Consider the following 20,620-nt stretch of genomic DNA (forward strand, 5'->3'; position numbering starts at 1 on the left):
TTCACTACATCAGGAAGTATTCTCGGTACTTGGTGTAGTAGAAAACCACTTGGTGTAAAAAAGTTGCCACTATTTTCAGTGTGAATTTACACTAAATTTTTTTCAGTATAGTAATTTTTTTAAAAAAAAATTCAACGCTTTGTGCGAAACATTTTTTTTTAATCCTTTTTTCTCTTATTAATAATTAACGTGTTTCATAAATCCAGACATTATCATTTAGGAACTATGTTTTATTTCTTTGTTAAAAAAATATACGTGACAGTTACAGTTTAATGAAGCAGTTTAATTAACGATGCAGTCTTATAATTTATTAGAATTTTTTTTTTTTGCATTTGGTACAATCTTTGAATGTGATACAATGTTTGATTGTATGTTACATTGTATCATTGTATCATAATTCAATCATTGTATCACATGATTGAATTATGATGGCATCATTATATCACATGAATCATTCACTTAATTATTTTATTAAAATGTTCTTTTTCAAAAATATGTATATTTTTTTCAAGAAAGATTTTCAACCTTTTTAATTGAATTTAAATATAAGTTGCGAAAGATTGTATGTGAGGTAGTATGTTAAATTTTCTCTCTTATTATTAAATTGAAGAAACATTTATTTTAAAACTTATTTAAGCAAGATTTACTTTCAAAACTATGTTTTATTCAGATTTTATTTTAATTAATATTTTAGCATATGAGGATGGTAGCGAATTCGAAGATGAATTCGAAGGGGATGATTTGGATTTGGATGAGATTGAGGAGTAAGTAGTTATCCATAAAATTTTTAAGCTTTTGTCATTATTTTCTTTCTTTTTTTCAAAAAAGTATACCCTTTTACAGTATCTGAAATATTTACACAAAAAGCAAACACGCAATTAAAAACAATTAAATGAATGAGCGAATGAATGAAATACAGTCAAACCTCGCTATAGTGAACATGGTTTATAGTGAACTCCCGGATATAGTGAACGAAATGTTCGCTCTCGTGCCTTACTATACACATATAATATTATTTTTTGTGTATATAGTGAACCGAAAGAAGAGAAAAAAATTGGATATTATGAACTTTTTTCTGTCTTCGACTGATTTTCCTTCCTTCATTTTTTGGTAATTTTGAAATTTTTTCATAAAATACATGTACGAATTTTTAAAACCTTCTATTGAATGGAATGTAGGCATATGTATTTCTTCTTGTTTGCTTCTTCTATCTCAGTTTCCCATCCTTAAATAAAGGCCATCCCTAAATTTTTTGCACGCAAGACGAAGAGTAGAAAAAAATAAAAGTTATAACACATTTTTTTGTTATTACATATTGTTTTTTTTAATCATTTTTATATTTCTTTTAATGGGTTATTTATTTAAATAATGTGTCATAAAAGGGAGCAGTTTGGAAAAATTAGTTAAAATTGTTTGCAGTGCGGATATAGTGAACTCACTGTTTGAATCGAAATTTCGGTCCCTTGAAGGTTCGCTATAGCGGGGTTTGACTGCATAACTAAAGTACTAGAATTTACCTTTGGATTTATACACCAGTCTGCGATTTTTGTTAATAATCCGCAGCAAAAACTCTAGTGACATAGCGAAATATGCGAATTTAAAATTGAGGGTGCAAACTTTTAGCCGCCCTCTTGATTGAACTATTAGGACCACATTTTGTAGATTATTTTTCAAACTTTGAGGATAAAAAACTCGAAACACAATTGAAAAAAAGACACATTCATAGAATGCGTGATTTTGTGTCTGATTTCTGTAAATTTAATTATAATATGTATAAATTAAATGGCTTTATAAGGGTGAACCATTAGTTTACATATTAGTTGGAGAAAATCCGATATTTAGATCAAAAGTTTTTAAGAAGCTCATTTTTATTTTGCACCACACTCTAAACCTAAAGAAACTCTGGAAGTCACATTCAAAGATCACTTAAATCACTGGATGTCACACAATTTGTTTTTAATAAAAATCTCTTAGCTTCTGAAATATTGAAGAAAATATATTCTTTTTATAATTTTAGTGGTGAAGAGTATATGATGGAGATGAAAGCTGAGGTGCAAACCTCTGATGAGGTTGAGGATGATGAGGTAGAGGATGGTGAGGTTGAGGATTATGAGGTTGAGGATACTGAGGTTGAGGATGATAGAGACGAGGAGTTCATTAGGTATGATAATTAGCATTTTTCTTTTCTTAATGGTAGTTTAATATTTTAGTTAAAACGAGCTTCAGTGTTAGATTTTTTTTGACGTATTTCAAATAGTATTTTCGTAACTATTTTAGAATAAAATGTTGACATAAAAATTTTAATGACAAAAAACCTGCCGATTAGATTAAGTTTTTTTTTAAATCTCTATGAATCAATGGTGCAGGTGATTTAAAATAAATTTATTGCACATGAATTGAATGAATACGTCCGTCTATTTATAAAATTAAATTCTTCGATTTGCCAAAAGAAAAAAAAACATTTAAGTCTTTTTAAACAATTTTAAGTACATTAACTTTGCAAAAATTTGCTAAATAAAGTAAAATAATTAAAAATACAAATGCTAAAGGAAGGACAAAGCCACTGGTATAAACCAATTTTCTGAAAAGGATTCAAAATTCGTAAAAAACTTAATTTTTATGAAGTAGTTAAAGGTCTAAGAGATCTAAACAATTCTACGCAAGAAAAGACGTTTATTTTGATACAAAATAATTTTAAAATGAATTACATCAGAACATACTTGTTGTAGATTTGAACTCATTATTTTACACTGTTTTAATGTGTATTTTCTTTATAAACACCATTCATTTTTCCATAGACCATTCTCAATAAAAGAATTACCGAAAAAACAATATTAATTGAATAAAAAACAGAATCTCTGTTTCATAAATTTTAGATTAAAAAAAATGAATGTGGTTAATAACTAAATGGCAAGCATACTTTTTTAACTGTAAAATATTTTTAGATAATCCATAGACACAATTTTGGAATTTACTTATTATTGTAACTTTAACTGTCACTCCTACGATGATCTACATGCTTTTTTATCAAACAAATAATTAAAACAAGTATTTAAAATAAATACTTCTCCAAACATTTTTAAAACATATAATAGTTGGTTAGTTGATAAATATATTTAATCTTTAGCAACAAACTAATTAAACAAAAACACTATTTTGAAGTTGCAAGTTTAATGTTTTTTTTTCCTTTATTTTTTACTTTTAGAGATATCTTTACTTACCCAACTTATTTATTCACGGAGGAAAAGATTGCAAAATTATATAAGTTGGATGTAGTACATGATAAGGACTCCATCGAATATGGCATTGAGGACGAGAGGTATTTAAGCTTTTTGAAACGTTTTAAATATAGACATTGTTTTAGAACATATGTAAAGTAATGATTTTCATTTTTGCTCATTTATATATACATATATATGTATAAAGTTCTTTTTGTTATCTAAAATCATATTTTAAATATGTGCAAATCTGATTCGTGTAAATCCATGGTTAAAAAATTCTATAACTAAAAATTAACCTCCTCCAATATTCAAAAAATATTTTTTTAATAAATGTGAATAATTTCACACTAAAAAAACCATCGAATAAAAATTTTGTATATAACCTTCACCCTTTTTGTTTCTTCAAAATTTTGAATTACCCAGTGTAATATATTATTATCTTGCGCAAGTCCAATATTCGGGCCAATCCAAAGTAACCGAGAAATCAAATGCAGTTCTATACTTCAGTAAGAATGTGCCTTCAAAATATATCCCATTAATGTCTATTTACAGTTTAATTTCATATTTTGTAATCTTCCAACTTAGTTACGAAAATATATTTAAATTTTTTTTGCAAGATGTTCATAAATAAGCGACCGTTCTCATTTATCGCTTTATGTTTCCATTTCTGTTTTATTTTGTGTTTTTCTTGATTTCTTGATTTTTTGTGTGATAATGTACTATTTAAAAAGCTTTTTTTTTTTGGTGCTCTTCACACTATTGATGTATTTTACTTTGGCTAAATTGATTAAAAAAACTAACAGAAAAATCATTTTGAATATTTTTAACTGACTTTAAGCAATTAAACTAAATTGACTAATGTAAAAGTTTTAAATTAAGAAAATTTGCACAAAACAATAAACTGAAAAATAAAATCTTTCGAATAAATCCATCATAAATTTGTTTCTCAGTGTAAATCAGATAACGGTTTTGACCATTGAAAAGCTTCAATTGACTTTCTTGAAATCTGTGCATTAGAAAATTTCTCTGGTTTTAAACACATTTTAATCTAAAGAAAAAAGCTTTTTATTTAAACAAGAAGCTGCTGTAACAGAACAAAAAATTGCATTGAGTTTCTAATAAAGTGAATGTTATTTTTGAATTTTAGATTGAAAAGTCGTGATTGTCCTTTAAGAGAGGAAAGAGATTTTTGGGAACGAAGCGATATTGAGCTAACAATCAATGAACAATCTGAACAAGAAGAGCAGGGATGCTTTTGCTTCTTCTCTCGAATGTTCAGGAGATTGTTCAAAAGAAAATAAATCACGACTTGGTCTGGAAGTAAATCACAACTATAACACCTAGAAAGTTGTAAATCTTTCTTCCTGTAGAACATGACATTCAAACATAACACAACTGTGACTCTTTAACAACTGTCAATTATTTTTCTCAAATTTGTCTTTCAAATAATTACATTATTGTGACTCTTTAACATCTGCAAATTATTTATCAAGAGTTTGACATTCAAATAATTACACTGATGTGACGCTTCCACATCTGTAAATATTTTTTATCAAGAATTTAACTTTCTAATAACCATATGATGTGACGCTTTAACAACTGCGAACTGTTTATCAAGAATTGGGCATTCAAATAATTATATTGCTGTATTTCTTTGATAACTAAGAACTATGTATCTAGAATTTGACGTCCGAATATCTATATTGATGTGACTCTTCAAAATCTGTAAGTTATTTATCAGGAATTTGACAATCAAAGAAATATATTGCTGTTACCTGTCGAAAACTATAAACAGTTTCTCAAGAATTGAATATTCAAATAACTATATTACTGTTATGCTTTAACAACTCAAAACTGTTAATCAAGAATTTGACATTCGAATAATTTTATTACTGTAAGTCTTCAGCACCTGCATAATTTATGGGAATTTGACATCAAATAACTATATCGTTGTATTGCTTTATCGAGTGCAAACTGTTTATCACCTATTTGGCATTCAAATAACTATGTTGCTGTGGTGACGCATTAAAAACTGCAAACTGATGATCAAGACTTGGACATTTGAATAATTATATTGCTATGACTTTTCAATATCTAAAAATTGTTAATCAAGAATTTGATATTTAAATAATAATATTGCTGTGATATCCTTAATATCTGTATACTTGTTTTCTGAAGAAAATAAAATATGTGTCAAGTTCAAAGTATGTTTTATTTATAAATAGAGTAAGACATACATCTAATTTAATATTATTTACTAGTAAAAAAGTGATAGTATGCATTTCATATCATATCATGACGATATTTTTTTCTACCAAGCACCATTATAATTATAAAAAAGCACTACGCCTTAACATTGGATCCAATTATAAATATTTATGATATTATAATATTAGCATATGACATGCAGAAATACTTTGTAAAACCACTTTTCCTTTTCTTTGGGAAGAGAAACTGTCTTTTTAACCTATAATTTTGAATCGCTCAGACTTATAGCTCATGGGCTGCATATCTTTAAAACTCTTAAGAATTGAATATTCAAATATAATAATATTCAAATATAATAATATTCAAATATAATAATATTCAAATATAATAATATTCAAATATAATAATATTCAAATATAATAATATTCAAATATAATAATATTCATTGAATATTCAAATATAATAATTCAACTCAAAAACTATTTCGTTTTTTGAGTTGTGCCACTATCAATAATAGTGGCACAACTCAAAAAACCCAACTCATAATTCAACTTGAAGGTAATATTCGTTTCAGCAAACTAAAGCATTTTTTATACATTTTGCTTAGCAATGAAAACTTTAAACCCACTTATCTCAAAACTTCATTTTTTTAGTTGTGCCGCTATTGCAGCCCATAAGTGGATATCGTTATAACGTATTAAACTACAACACCAAGCCTCAAAATTATAGACAGATTAAGGGTCACACATTGGAGCATAATAGAGTGCACCCCATGCAAATCCGCAGAAATGTATTCGAAGCTTGATTCTCTTTAAAAGAGAATGTCCACTGTCCTGCGATATATAGTATTAAACACCAAACTGCTAATCCCAAGAGCACTTCAAAACCCAGCGGTCTGCCATATTGTATGTAAATAAAAAGGCAAATTATACACCAAATATTTTTTTAATTACAGAATTAAACCCTTTTTTACAGTATGGTAATTTTAATAAAATGTTTTAAATTATCGCTCTTAGTATTCCCCTTTATGTAAAAAGTTCTGGGAAATAGGGAAAAATTTGTGAAAGTTTCTTGTGTTCTTTATATGTACAATCAGCAAAAAAAAAGATATCATCCTGAATAACTTTCGTTCTAATGATCGGATTTTCACGAACTAAGTGTCAATCTTAGTGGTTCCTGGGGGTGACCTTAAATATGCTAATTAATCAGTGCTAACTATTAATTAAGTTACGAAATCAGACACAAAAACGTACTTTCTCTGAATAAACATGCATATTTTTTTTAAATATTTCGATTTTTCATCTTCAAAATATAGGGGGTAACCGCAATCTGGGAAATCTGGTCCCCATAGTTTGGTCAGGAGAGCGATTCAAAGTTTGGACCCCTTAATGTTAATTTCGCTTTTTGCGTTTTCAGTCATATTTTAAAAACTAATGAAGCAATTCAAAAAAAATTGCACCCACTCATAAAACTCATTTACCCAAAGATAATTTCATGAAAAAAATAATTTTTAATAATTATTTTTTATTTATTATTATTTAATTAAAGTAAGGATGAAAAAAAGTTGAATTATAAGGTATGAATTTTTTTATACCATTTTAATTGACATATTTTTCAATTGAAAAATCCAAAGTTTCAACTGTTTTTATTTATTAAAAGATGAGAAAAATTAAAATTGATTATTTAAAAAAAAATAATTTGGCAACAATGAATAAATGATTAAACGGGGCGATTAATATTAAAATGTCATAAACTTACGAGGAACTAAACTTAGCGCGCTTAGCAAAAATTTCATTCATATTTTTTTCGCTAATAATCATTTGCAACTCCTACAATGTACTTTTTATTTTTATTTTTTTTAAACTTTAAAATACGATGTTTCTTTTTTAATCGTCTAAAATTCTATTTACAATTTAGTAAAGAAATTAGAATAAAACATCTTATTGAATAAAAAACATTTATTCAACGAATGTCGAGTTTTATAAAAGCATGCTTCTGATAGAATATGATTATACACCAGATTGTGCTTATTTAATGTGATTATTTTTTAGTTTTTAGTTTTTTCTTCTCAATAGCTGATACAATTTCAATAATATACATATGTATGAATAGATTTGGAATAAAATATTTATCAATTTCTTGAATATATTTTTTATAAATATTAATAAAAATACGTAATAAACATATTAAGCATATCTCACACCATCGCAAATTTCTCAACATCACATAAATCGTCTTAATATTAGAAGTAATTTTTTAATCACCTGTCCGGAAGTGTTTCGCAGAACTATTTTACCAACTATTTAATTAAATTTTAATATTTTTAAAAATCTTATTCTTTACCCTACTACGTTTATTATTTCTTCATTAATATACTAATCAATTTTTTAGTACTTTAATTTAGGGAAAAAAAAATCTTGTTTAAAATTATTTAATGCAAAATAGCTGATTATTTACTAAGCATACTAATTTTTTCGAAAAAAGAATATAAATCATTGATAGTCTTCTTTTTTTTTTTTTTTTTTTTTTTGTTTCTTGTGACTTCAACATAGATTTTCTAAAATAGTGTTGATGCCTTAGAAGTCACTACAAAGAGTATAAAGATACCGAACATAAAAAGCTGTCGAATACGTAGCCAAAATTTTTAAGCGTCTTAAAATATCTCAGTATCTTAAATGTCGTCCTAACATCTTAGTTGTGAAATTAAATTTTTAATTATCTGACCACACTAATTATTTCATTATATCTGTTACTCTTTCTTTATGATGATTACATGTAGATTTTTTTCTGGATAACATGCTAAACTATTTTGTTTAATTTTTTCCGAAGATATTATTGAAGTATAATTTGTTATCGGGAGAAATGTCTTATTTTGTTAAGCAGGAAATACTAAAAATTGAAATTTGTAAGAAGATTCCGAAGCCGTGCCAATTTTAGAACCATCTGATTTTTAAAAAAAATGCAATAAAAAATACGCAACTTCCGAACTTATTTTAATTAAAAAAAAAAATTAAAAATAAAAAATAATAAAAAAATTTTAAAAAAACGTGGCAAGGAGGCTAACATACTTTTTACAGAAATTGTAAAAACCAATTTTTTCTATATTTCGTCAAAAGAGGATAAGAATGATATTGCTCCAAGGGACCTACTCAATAATTTCGCTATTTCCTGAATGAAATCTGTTTGATCGGAATATATTTCCTTGAAAATTAAAACAAGAAAACAATTAATTTTATTATTTATCTAAGCTTATTCCATTTATTTAATGATAGCGGTATCAAGGTTAAGGATATGCGGTGGAAGCCCCGTTTACTATTATACCATAAATGCATTAAATCAGGTAGCTTGAATATTTTATTTTAAGCAAATTATTTAGTAATTTTAAGCAAATAAGGGTGTAAAAATAAACTCGATCAAAATACTCCGAAAGTATACCCTAAAATATATGTAGAATAAACTTTGGAATCGATATATAAAAAATACCTCTTCAAACAACTTTGAGTAGGACGAAAACGCAAACTTTTTTGAAATAGTTGTCCTTGTAACTATTTAATTTCGATTCCTGGTGCTAGGGGACATTCCATTTTCACACTCGACTTTTGAAATTTAAGGCTTGCAGCAAAAAAAAATTGTACTGCATTGATTTTTTTACTAAGTAGTGAATTATTATTTTTTTCAATCTAAGAACCTGTGCCCATAACTTATGTAAAACTTATTTTAATATCGAGTGAAATAACTTAATATGTTGTGTAACTAAATAGATAATCCCAAGAAACTGAATCAAAAATATAAAAACTTCATTGATTTAAAAAATAATAGATTAAAATAGACATGTTTTGAGCGTCCAATAATAAAGGTCACAAGTTATTCAAGCTTGACAAGTTTTGAGAATGGGCGATTATATTTGAACGCTCGAAATATGTCGACTTTTACTTCCCTCTTCATATTTTTTGAGGCCAGGCGAGTTTTTATCATCAATTATACTGTTTTACATTTGGGTCTTGATCATTATTTTGATAAGGATTTTACACTCGTTAAAGTAAACATAAGCATTTCTATATTTTAACAGGATTTATGTGGTCTTTAAAAACGTCAATAGCAAATCATCAATATTGTAAGAGTAGTTATATTTAACTTAAGAATTAAAATTTTGAGACCAGATATTTTGAGTTAATGAAATTAAATATTTTATCTTTTAAGTCTTTGTGTCCCCATTTCAGTATCTTAAGGATCTTACTAGCTCTGTTTAAAAAGAGATTATCATATATATATAAGAAAACAAAAATAATCATAGTAGCAATCTTTGGGGGTAAATGTAGTTTATCGTAATTGAAGAATATGCTGTGCGACACTTTATGGTGAATTTGCGAACGTAAGTTTCAGAATGTATCGAAACATGAGGATGCTATTTGCTAATCATCTTTATCCAAAGAAAACCATGCAACCTAAATATCTAGCAGAATGAAGCGATTTTTTAAACAATGAATCGTACAATATGCAACATATTATTTCAATATCTTATTCTTAAATATAACATGTTTCAATGTTTTTAAAATGCCACTAAACATTCAGCAATTCCTTGAGTTATAGAAAAAAGTGTATTAGAATTATGTATGTATGTGTATGTATATGTTAAGAATGTGTATTAGAATTACTATACAATCTACATTTTATTTTTCAAGCACTTTTTGTTTCTTCAAATTTTCTTGCCTGGAAGACTCGATTAAATCTGTAAAAATAAATTATTCCTAAAATTTTGTATATAGCTATAATAAGTTATGTCAATTTGATTTTAGTATGAAATCCTCGAATAAATATAGCAAAAACAACATATCATGTATTTAAATTCTAAAAACTTAGAAAATCATAAATAATTTATAAATCAATTCAAATTTTCTTTTCAAAGGAGATTAAAATAAAAAAAAATTTTGCTTTTTGGACAGAAATCAGCTTAAAAATTGTCTATTGCCTAGAAACTTCGAGATATTTTCTATTAACAATTAATTAAACCTCTCCCAGCAACCACAGATCATTATTTTATTTTTTTTACATTCAGAGTTCTTTTACTAGGTTGCCTATCAACCTAGTAAAATTAAGCATTAAGCTTTTGAATTAGTCAATGGGTTATCTTAAAATATTCATTTGCGCTGGCGTCTTTTTTTGGCGGTTTTCTGGACTATCGCCAAATATATAAACCTTTATTGCTACCCAATTTACGACCCAATTTTTTTAAAATTTCGTCTACCCCCCCCCCCTAATTCAAGTGTCTAGATTCCTAATATGTAAAAAAAATTATATGCTTTATGAGAGAAAGTACGTTTTTGTGTCTGATTTCGTAATATAATTAATAGTTAGCACTAATTAATTAGCATATTTGAGGTCACCCCCGGGAACCATTAAGATTGACTTTTAATTCGTGAAAATCTGATCATTAGAACGAAAGTTATTCAGGGTGGTATCTTTTTTTTTTGCGGACTGTACCTATATTGCTCAAAAGCAGTCAAAATGTCTGGATTGTGAAAGAATAATGTGTGAAGAAATTTAAAATTTTTTAATGTTTTTTATACTATTTACAGTTATATAACAAGTTGTTAGTAAATATTAACAATAAAAAAATTATATGTTGCAATACTTTGATATGGATTGTCTTTTTTATGACTTATGCCAACTTTTCTTTTTAGTTCGCTGGAAAATTACAATTTTAAAGTTTTAAAATTTGTTTTGAAAATGACAAATTTTTAAAGGCTTAGTGATATAAAAAAAAATTACAAACGAAATATTACAAATCGTTACAAATGAAATAAATAAGATATTTAATAAAATTTTAAACTACAGGCTATTTGATATGACAGTATGAAACAGTGTGAAATAAAGTTGTAATTATGTGAATTCTTGACCACGACACACGAAAATTGCAATTAAATTTAAATTTCAATTTTGGGAGAAGAAACTGGAGGTATTCTCTGAAAATTATTACCAGAAATAGGCACTATTCTTCTTCGCATTGTATATAGTTTTTAATGTATTCACCCAATAAATATATATATATATATATATATTACAAATCACACCGGAAGTCTCGCAAGTCCTCTTCTGACGTCATAGTTCAGTTTAATTTTAAATAAGATTCCTCTATAGTGACAGTAGTGTTATTTATGAAATATCCTAAAAGGAAGCATTTAATAAATATAGTTTTAAGTCAATAAAAAACTCAAAAATGTTCTGTTTTTCTTTTTAAAAAAAAAAAGACTGCAATGGATAAGTTATTCAAAACCAGGATCAGATTTAGATGAGCGTAACTCTAATGCAAATATAAATTTACTGATTCTTTTCCATTTGCTAGGTTTTTTTATTATTTTTTATTACTAAAGAACCAAAAATGTGTATAAATTGTTTCTATCTAGTAATGAATAATATTTTTATTTTAAATAACTATAATAAGAAATTTTTTTATGAATTTGTTCAAGCATTAAAAAAAAGTTTCCAAAAAAACAATGTAAATCGATGTATGCGCAAACACGCTTTTCTTTACGAATTACCCTAGTTAAGTATGGCGCCTTTTCTAGCGATAACTTGCCAAATCTTGTAGCTCTTCCACATTGGGAGACGAGTCAGTCTCTCTAATTCAGGGGCTTTAAATACTGCATTCGTATCATCCAGAGGAAATTATAAATGCCTCTTATTGTACTGCTATATGTTGATAATATAGAGAAGCACCGTCAGGTGAATTGACGAGTTTACAGCTATAAATCATATTGTTTAGTGCTATTCAAGTTAATAGAAATAGTCTTTAGTTTCAGAAATATGTTAATATTTTATTCTTACTTCATTGATTTCTATAAATTCGAAATATCAGTCTGTTGTTTTTTTTAAGAAGGATATCATTTTGGATGTATTCAAAAGCTTCATTTATTAAGACGCTGCAAAATTTGAATAAAGATTTTCATAAATACTGTATAGTAGGCCAATATTGGCGATCGAAATGGGCTACATGTGGACTAGAGCAGAACTCTCTACCTATGGCAACACTTCGCATGCTTTAACCATTAGCATGTGGAGGGTCATAGTAGAAGGAAGCATGTTAGTTTCTGTCTTGATTTTAATGTAGATTAAAATACTTCAGGCTGGGAAATTATATGGAACTGAAAACTAAATTAAACATTGTTCTAAACGGAAGCACCATGGAAATTTAAATAAAATATTTTTATTAATTAAAAACGTAAAATTATAAGAAAGGGAAGAATATCGTAGTTCGTTCCTATACAACTAAAAAGAGAAGGGGAGAGGGTCAAGACATGGAACCGGTCCTCTCCCCAGATGGCGTATTCGAGCGTTGAGATCGTCTAAAAAAAAGGAGTCACAGAGCGGCGAGTTCGTGCACGATTTTCATCCCATCCCTTTAATTTCTTTCTAAAATACAACCGCCGTAGAATAAGAGCAATGGGGCCGAAAATTTAAAAATTTTCTCCAACTAAAAAAGTCAGCTAAATCAGATAGTAAGCATTATTTTTAAAAGATTTAAATCTTAGAAATAATAACACGTTACGAGCGAACGAATATTCGTGTAACATATTGCATTAATATGCCATATTTCTAAACCAGATAATTTTTACGGAGGTAAAAAAAATAAGGTGTTTCATGAGCAAGCTCACTGATGTGTGTAAAATAAAATTTCAGAATTTTATTGCAATAATGCTTATTAACAAGATCCCGATCTTAAGCTCTTAAATTTTTGCTGAAATAAAGCGATATGAATGATAGGATATTTTTAAATGTTGAATTATGACACAGAAAGTGTAAATTTAAACGCTATATTGAGTAAAACATAGTTTTAATTCTCAAGAAATTATTTTTTTCCAGTGCAACAAGGGACTTTGAAAATCAACTTTTCGGAGGAAAAAAAAAAGCTATGCTTGCCATTTTGCATTGACGTTTTAATTAAAGAGATAACAATTATCTCGGCAATCTGACGTTAACTTTCAATTTTTTTTCATAAAAACAATATCTTTCTTTTCTTATTTTCGTGTTCATTAAGTTTCCTAAAATCGTGACATAAGCTTCAGATGATGATTAAAACAATTGCTAAGGATTTACTTTTTTGTTGTAATAATTATAAAAAATTATTTCGAAATGCTGCGAAAAAAATATTCCTCAGATATGAAAGTATTTTTACATTACTAAAGATACACAATGCCTGATGCCTTTATCTAGATTCGTAGCACGCGTGTATTAACACATTTTTGAATGCAGGTAGTTAACGTTTGAGATAAGAGGTGGAAAAAAAACAAGAATCTTTTTCTAAATTACTTAATTTCTAATTAAAAGGCATAAAACCAAGTTTCTCGTTAGCAGAATTTCGAAAAATATCGGTTTTTTCGACCTCATCTCTCTCTTATATATACATAACGCACTTTAATACAAAACCCCTCTATTCACGCTTTTACCTTAATTTGCCGCTTTTGATTTCATATTTTCTAATCTGGCAATCTTGTTACGAAAATAGTTTAAATCATTTTTGAAAAATTTCCCGTTCATGTAAGTTCATTTCAATTTGCTACTCGCTTTATAAATTACATTTCATGTTTTATTCTATTTTTTCTTTACATTTTATTTTCTGTTTTTAAGTGATATTTTTACTTAATGTGTTCGATTTCATTTGTTGTAAATTTTATGTAAAAAAAAGAAAAACAATTTTTTAGCGCTCCTTACACTATTGTATTGATATATTTTGCTTTGGCTATATCGATACAATATTAGAAAGCACTCCTTTTTGCGGATATAATCGTGTGGGCTGATGGAAAGATTATATCTTTTATTTTCCGGATTTTCTTTATTTTTTTTTTATTTTTTTCCGGTTTCTTGTTATTTTTATTATTATTTTTCTTTTCCCCCCTTTTTTCATTGTTCTGTAATTTTTTCCATGTTTTCTTTACATTTTGAACTTATTTTATGAGTTCTATTTACTTGCAACTTATGCGCAGTAAATGAAACTTATTATTTTTCTTAATTTTCATCCATGTTTTTTTTTGTATTTGTTTATTATTATATATGTTACGTGAGCACAAAAGGACCACCCTGAATAACTTTTGATCTAAGGATCAAATCTTCGCGTTCGACTCAGTCTAAATGGTTTGAGAGAGTGACCTCAAATATGCTAATTAATTAGTGAAGACAATATTTTAAGTTACGAAATCAGACACAAAAACGTACTTTTTTAGACTAAATTTATAAAATTAATAAAATTTTTCGAATAAACATATCTTTTTTTTTTACAAATTCGGATTTCTGACTCGCTAAATATAGGGGTAGCCTCAATCTGGGAAATATGGCTGGAAATATGGCTCTAGTAGTTTGGTCATTAGATGGGTCCAAAGTTTGAACCTCTTAATGTTGATTTGAATTTTTGCGTATTTCGCTGTCTATAAGCTAATTGAAAATTTTTTGAGCACAATTATAAAATTCGCTGTTCAAAGATAATTAATTACACTCAAAAAATATTAAAATATTTATTATTTTTTATTGTAATTTTACATGACAAAATCTCTATTTGTTTTATTCTGATTTTAGTTTCATGATAAATAATACTAAAATTAATATTAGTCATAGAATTAATTGTAATGAAATTAATATTAGTCATGGAATTATTTGCAATGAAATTAATATTAGTCATAGAATTAATTGCAATGGAATTAATATTAGTCATGGAATTAATTACAATGAAATTAATATTAGTTATGGAATTAATTGCAATGAAATTAATATTAGTCATAGAATTAATTGCAATGAAATTAATATTAGTCATCGAATTAATTGTAATTAAATTAATATTAGTCATAGAGTTAATTGCAGTGAAGGTAATATTACTTATAGAGTTAATTGCAATGAAATTAATATTAGTCATAGAATTAATTGTAATGGAAGGATAGGAGGGTATTGTTACTTCTCCATCGAATATTGTGAGTTTTATAATTCGACTTAAATTTCAAAAATTTATCAATGTAGCTGCTTGTGCTCTAAAAAAGTTAAATAACTGCTTGATTCAGACGCAATGACCTATCTTAAGAGTTCGAATTCACATCAAATGAATAAATTCGCAGAATTCATTTTTAAGAAATCACTCTCCTGACCAGAACTTACATAAATTCACCGGGATGCATAATTTCAGCCCGCTTAACAATGCTCTTTATGATCATAGCGCATTTCTCAAATAGCGCAGCAGAATCTAGAGATTCATCTGTTTCAGAAATTCACTGTCCGATGGTTAATTTCGTCCTCTCTGGCTTTTGAATAATTTAGATGCAAAATGTAGCTTTTCCACATTCGAAGAATTTTCCAGTTCGCCGAATGAGAGAAACAGGGATTTATGAAACGGTCATTAGCTGCAAAACATAAATAAAGGACACGTTCCGTTCCAAGATTATCTCTATTAATTTAAACGCTGGATTAAAATGCTTTGCATTATTCTGCTACATTTTGCGCTTACTTTTATAAGTTTAAACAGTTTATTTAGATGACACCTAGTGGATTTAATATTTAGTCTTTTTTCAAACGGTGCAATGTGAAGCTATTTGGCGCTTTCTTTTTCACTTATTTTATTTACACTATGCCGTAAAGAGATAATATTTTCAATTTAAGAGATATATTGATTTGACTTTCTTTCACGGTGCAGTGAGAAACCACGCGTATATATATATATATATATATATATATATATATATATATATATATATATATATATATATATATATATATATATATATATATATATATATATATATATATATATATAATGTGTATTACTGGATATGACCGAAATTGGTGGTGGTTGACTTTCACCGGTGAATGTTGACAATCACATAGTCGCTTTGGTAAATGTTCGAAATATATACTAGGTCCAGTTCAGTGCCACTGCCCGGTATACACTGATGTTTCTCCTAATCCAGGGGATTCCAACTTACATGAGGCCGAGGGCCACAATTAAAAACCCAAATCAAATGGCGGGCCACAACTTTATCAAACTTTTATGTAGGTCTCTTTTATGTTTGAAGGAACATTAAATATCCCTGTCAGATTTTTACCAAGTTGTACAAAACAAAAGTATTAAATTACAAATTAAAATAAGAAGTAGATTTTTAAAAACATTTAATTGCATATTAATTACATTTAATTGCATTGGGCTACAATAACTTTAATGTGCACCCATGTATTAAACAATTAATGTGCAACAGATATCTAACTGCCAAGATATAAAACTTTAAAAAGGTTGGTATTAAAACTTACATAGTAGCACACAAAATGTTCAATGACAAAATTGAGGTTTGTCTGCTGCAACCACCAGAGAATAGATATTTATATTTTAAATTTAAAATTTGCAAATGTGTGAATAAATATTTTCGTCCAAAATGAGTGATTTCAAAAAGTTCAGTCGGAGGATTTCTTCGAGAAAATTTCTGATACACACTTGCTAAATTATATTCACAAAATACAAAAAAATTAAATAAAAAAGAGCAACATACACGATTATTTTTGTAGTTGAACAAATATTTTCTTGGATGCAAAACCTGAGAAAAAAAATTTTTTTGCACCGTTAGTATGATAAATTTCACAGAAACGAAGAAATTAGGTTTTTATTAACGAGAAAAGTATTTTAAACCCATATAAATTTTTTACGAAAATTGTCCGCAAAAAAATGACAACTAATATATTTTAGCTCACTGGCCGCACAAAAAAGCTTCGCTGGTCGGATGCGGCCCCCGGTCCGCCAGTTGAAAACCACTGTCCTAATCTATCCTCAGTAGATATTAAAATATCAAATAAATATAATAATACCAACGAGTAAATTAATATCAAATTGGATATAACAAATATTTCGGACATTCACCGGACTATGTGACTGTTGACATTTACCGGTGAAAGTCGACATTCTCTAGATTTCTTTCATTCACAGTAACATATATATATGGTACAAAATTAATATTTATGTTACTTTTCTAAGTAAATATTAGATGATCTAAATATTGCTCGTATTTTACTACATTTTTATTTATTTGTTTTCGCGTTTGTGAAAGTGGAATCTCGCCATCGAAATTTCAACTATTTTTCTGACCTGTAACGATTATCGTAACTGTAGGGGAGAGTGTGGTCAATTGTAACAGGGTACGATTGTAACAGAGCAAAAATTTCGAGTGTCAGATTTTAGATTTGGTTCCTAGGTGGCGCACAAGGTGTATTTAATAAATCTACATGTACACCCCTGCTGGCAACCATTTTTATGTACTTTTGAAAGAGTTACATCGCAAAAGATATTTTAACACTACGTAGGTACTTTTTTTGGTATTAGAATATTATATTGTAACAAAGTAATTTTGTTTGAACAATAAAAATTATTAACCGAATATGTAAGTGGACACCTTAATTAACATTTTAATAAAAAAATAAGCTTTATTAATTAACTAGCATTGTTTTTAACAAATGAAGCTGAAATGGCGTCTTGGGGACGAATGTAACACTAAGTAAAGGGACGATTGTAACAGCTGAAAATAAATAATCTTATGATTACAAACCATTACTTAACTCTAAATTTTTAACCCCTTAAAGTTAAAAGTTTAACCCTTTAGGTCCCTGCTCATTATTATTTTTACTCCTAAAATATCACTACTATTTTGATCAATAAAAAATATATCACAACTATGATTATATGTATAATTAACTATGATTTAGTTGAATTTATGAACTGTTACAATTGACCCCGTAAGTGGGGACAATTGTAACAAATGCACGACTGTCAAAAATTGTTAATAACTAATATAATAACATTTAAAATAAGGTATTTTTTTCTTTTTTCCAGTAGAGGATAGTCTACTTTACTCGTCTGTCAATTAATACTAATAATATATTTGATTTTTTGTTAGTTAAAAATAGTTAAGCAAAAAATGTTACAATTGACCCCACTCTCCCCTACCTATGCTCCTGCTGATAATACAAAGTTGCGGTTCTTTCCTAAATCAAATATAGCTATTTTATCGCCAATTACAATTTAGACTTTATTCTATTATTATTATTATTATTAATGTAAATGTAACCAAAGAAAATAGAATGTCTAAAAACTGCGTTTTTACAAATGAACTTATAAGGAGTCCACTTGAAAAACTCAGTTAAATATTTTTTAATAACCCATTGTCAAAATGGGTCTTGCTTTGGATTTGATGGCGTCCACACACTTTTCAACTGTGTTCAAGAGTAATAGTAAACAGTGCGCATGCGTCGTCATTGCATGCGCTGCTATGACGACCGCTGCTGTTTTTCTTTTTATTTTCACTAGCAGGCATTTTTAATGTTTACATAAGAATAATTTAAAGTATTTTTATATTCTTTTTTATTATTAACGTATATTGACTGTCTCGACGGTGATTTCAATGTAAATATAAATGCTGAAGAAAGAAAAGTATTTTGTGACGTCTTTAAACTCGTACATAGGATTTGAAAATCAATCCGACGACAAACATCCATTGAGACAGTTTTTGCGACCCATGATTTTAAATGTTGTGGCGTTTAACGGATTCAATTCAGAAAGAAAAAGCATTTGACCAATGGGTAGCCAGTGATTGTAATAAGACGATCACAACTTTTTTAATTTCGAAATGTACATTGAAAATTAGGTATTTCAATTAATTACACTTTGAGGAAGTTCAAATATTGTTCAGGATGTAGACCTGTGTTAAACAAAAGCTTTCACAAAAAAAATTATCAAGAAATGCTGCTTTTTTTATTTTATTTTATTATTTGCTTTGTAATACATAGAAACGGAAAATTCTAATTTTATTCCTTATTGTTTATTTAAACGAAATTTTTAAATAAATAAACCACTTAGACTTCTTTTTAAAAAAAAAAACTATCAATTTATCATCTTTAAATTACAAACATTCAAAAGAGGCCTCTTTCTCTATATTTGTTCCTTTTACCACCAAAAGGTAATTTTATCTAAGTACTCCCCGAGTAGGCTCTGAAAGCAATAATTAGACTTTCTTTCTCGAAATTAAAGATAATTAAAAACGGTTTTAGAAATTGCCGGAGTTTAGTGTTTTTTTCTAAGCAAAAATAATATTTCATTTTGTTTGGTTCTAGACAAGTATTTAATGGCGAGTTAAAATGAAAAAAAATAAAAGAACACCTTACGTCAATTCCAACATTCACTAAGTAATGATGTTTTATAATTTGTTTCTAACACGCAAGTGTTACCAAACACAAAACTGTTTTTAAGACAACAGTTTGTTAACCTTTTTTTTTTTTCTCCTCAATTTTTCTCGAACACGCTTTTCTTCTGATTGCTACTTTCTGCGAAAATTAAATTTATATATACATATATGTGTGTGTATATCTATACATATATATATAGAGAGAGAAAGATTGAAATTAATTTTTCGAAAACTAAACGAACAAATTCAAACCTATCAATCAAATACTATAGCTTAAAATTTAATTTATTTGTTATAGTGGAATTAATTTTCACTGCAGTATTTATTATTTCGCTTCTTAAAATGGATATTAAAGCATGAATCAATCACGGCCAGTTGGCGAGCTTTCTAGCCAAAATGTATTTGGCCAATGAGCTTCTACTTGCGTCAAGTAAACTTAAGGCGTGAAACAACGTATTTAAAAAAAAAAAATAATAATAATAATAATATATATATTATATAAATATCGAGAATATAGAGAGTTTAGAATATAGCGAAAACGTGAAAAATAATAAAGATAAATGAAAAAAGACGAAAAATTATTAAAATAAAATAGTTTTAAAAAATATTTAGGAAAAAAGAATTAACTTAATAAAATATTAAAAATGCCGGAAACCAAAAAATTGAAAAAATATAATCTTTTCTTCAGCTCACACGATTATGTCCGCAAAAAGGAGTGCTTTCTAATATTGTGTTAATATAGACGAAGCAAAACATATCAATGCAATAGTGTGAGTAGCTCTCAAAAAATTTTAACGAAAATAGAACACACTAAGTAACAAATCAAGACAAATCAACAAATAAGAACAAATCAAGGAAAAAAACGGAAAATGAAATGTAAGAAAACTACAGAACAAAACTCGAAATGAAAATCTATAAAGCGAGATAGCGAATTCAAATGAACTTACACGTACCGGAATCTTTCAAGAATTATTTAAAATATTTTCGTAATAAGAT

General features: G+C 27.5%; 1 protein-coding gene across 1 annotated transcript; it reads left to right on the plus strand.

Annotated features, from left to right (window-relative positions):
• The first annotated feature begins 585 nt into the window (after positions 1–585).
• Positions 586–2,174, plus strand: LOC147815987 (uncharacterized). Its single transcript, XM_087156683.1, has 2 exons — positions 586–764; positions 2,018–2,174. Exons 1-2 carry the CDS (start codon positions 658–660, stop codon positions 2,172–2,174), a joined length of 264 nt encoding a protein of 87 aa, XP_087012809.1. The 5' UTR covers positions 586–657.
• The last annotated feature ends 18,446 nt before the right edge of the window (positions 2,175–20,620 follow it).

The sequence above is a fragment of the Parasteatoda tepidariorum genome, chromosome 2, assembly GCF_982258835.1.
Source record: "Parasteatoda tepidariorum strain Cologne lab strain chromosome 2, Ptep-v5.0, whole genome shotgun sequence".
Lineage (NCBI taxonomy): Eukaryota > Metazoa > Arthropoda > Arachnida > Araneae > Theridiidae > Parasteatoda > Parasteatoda tepidariorum.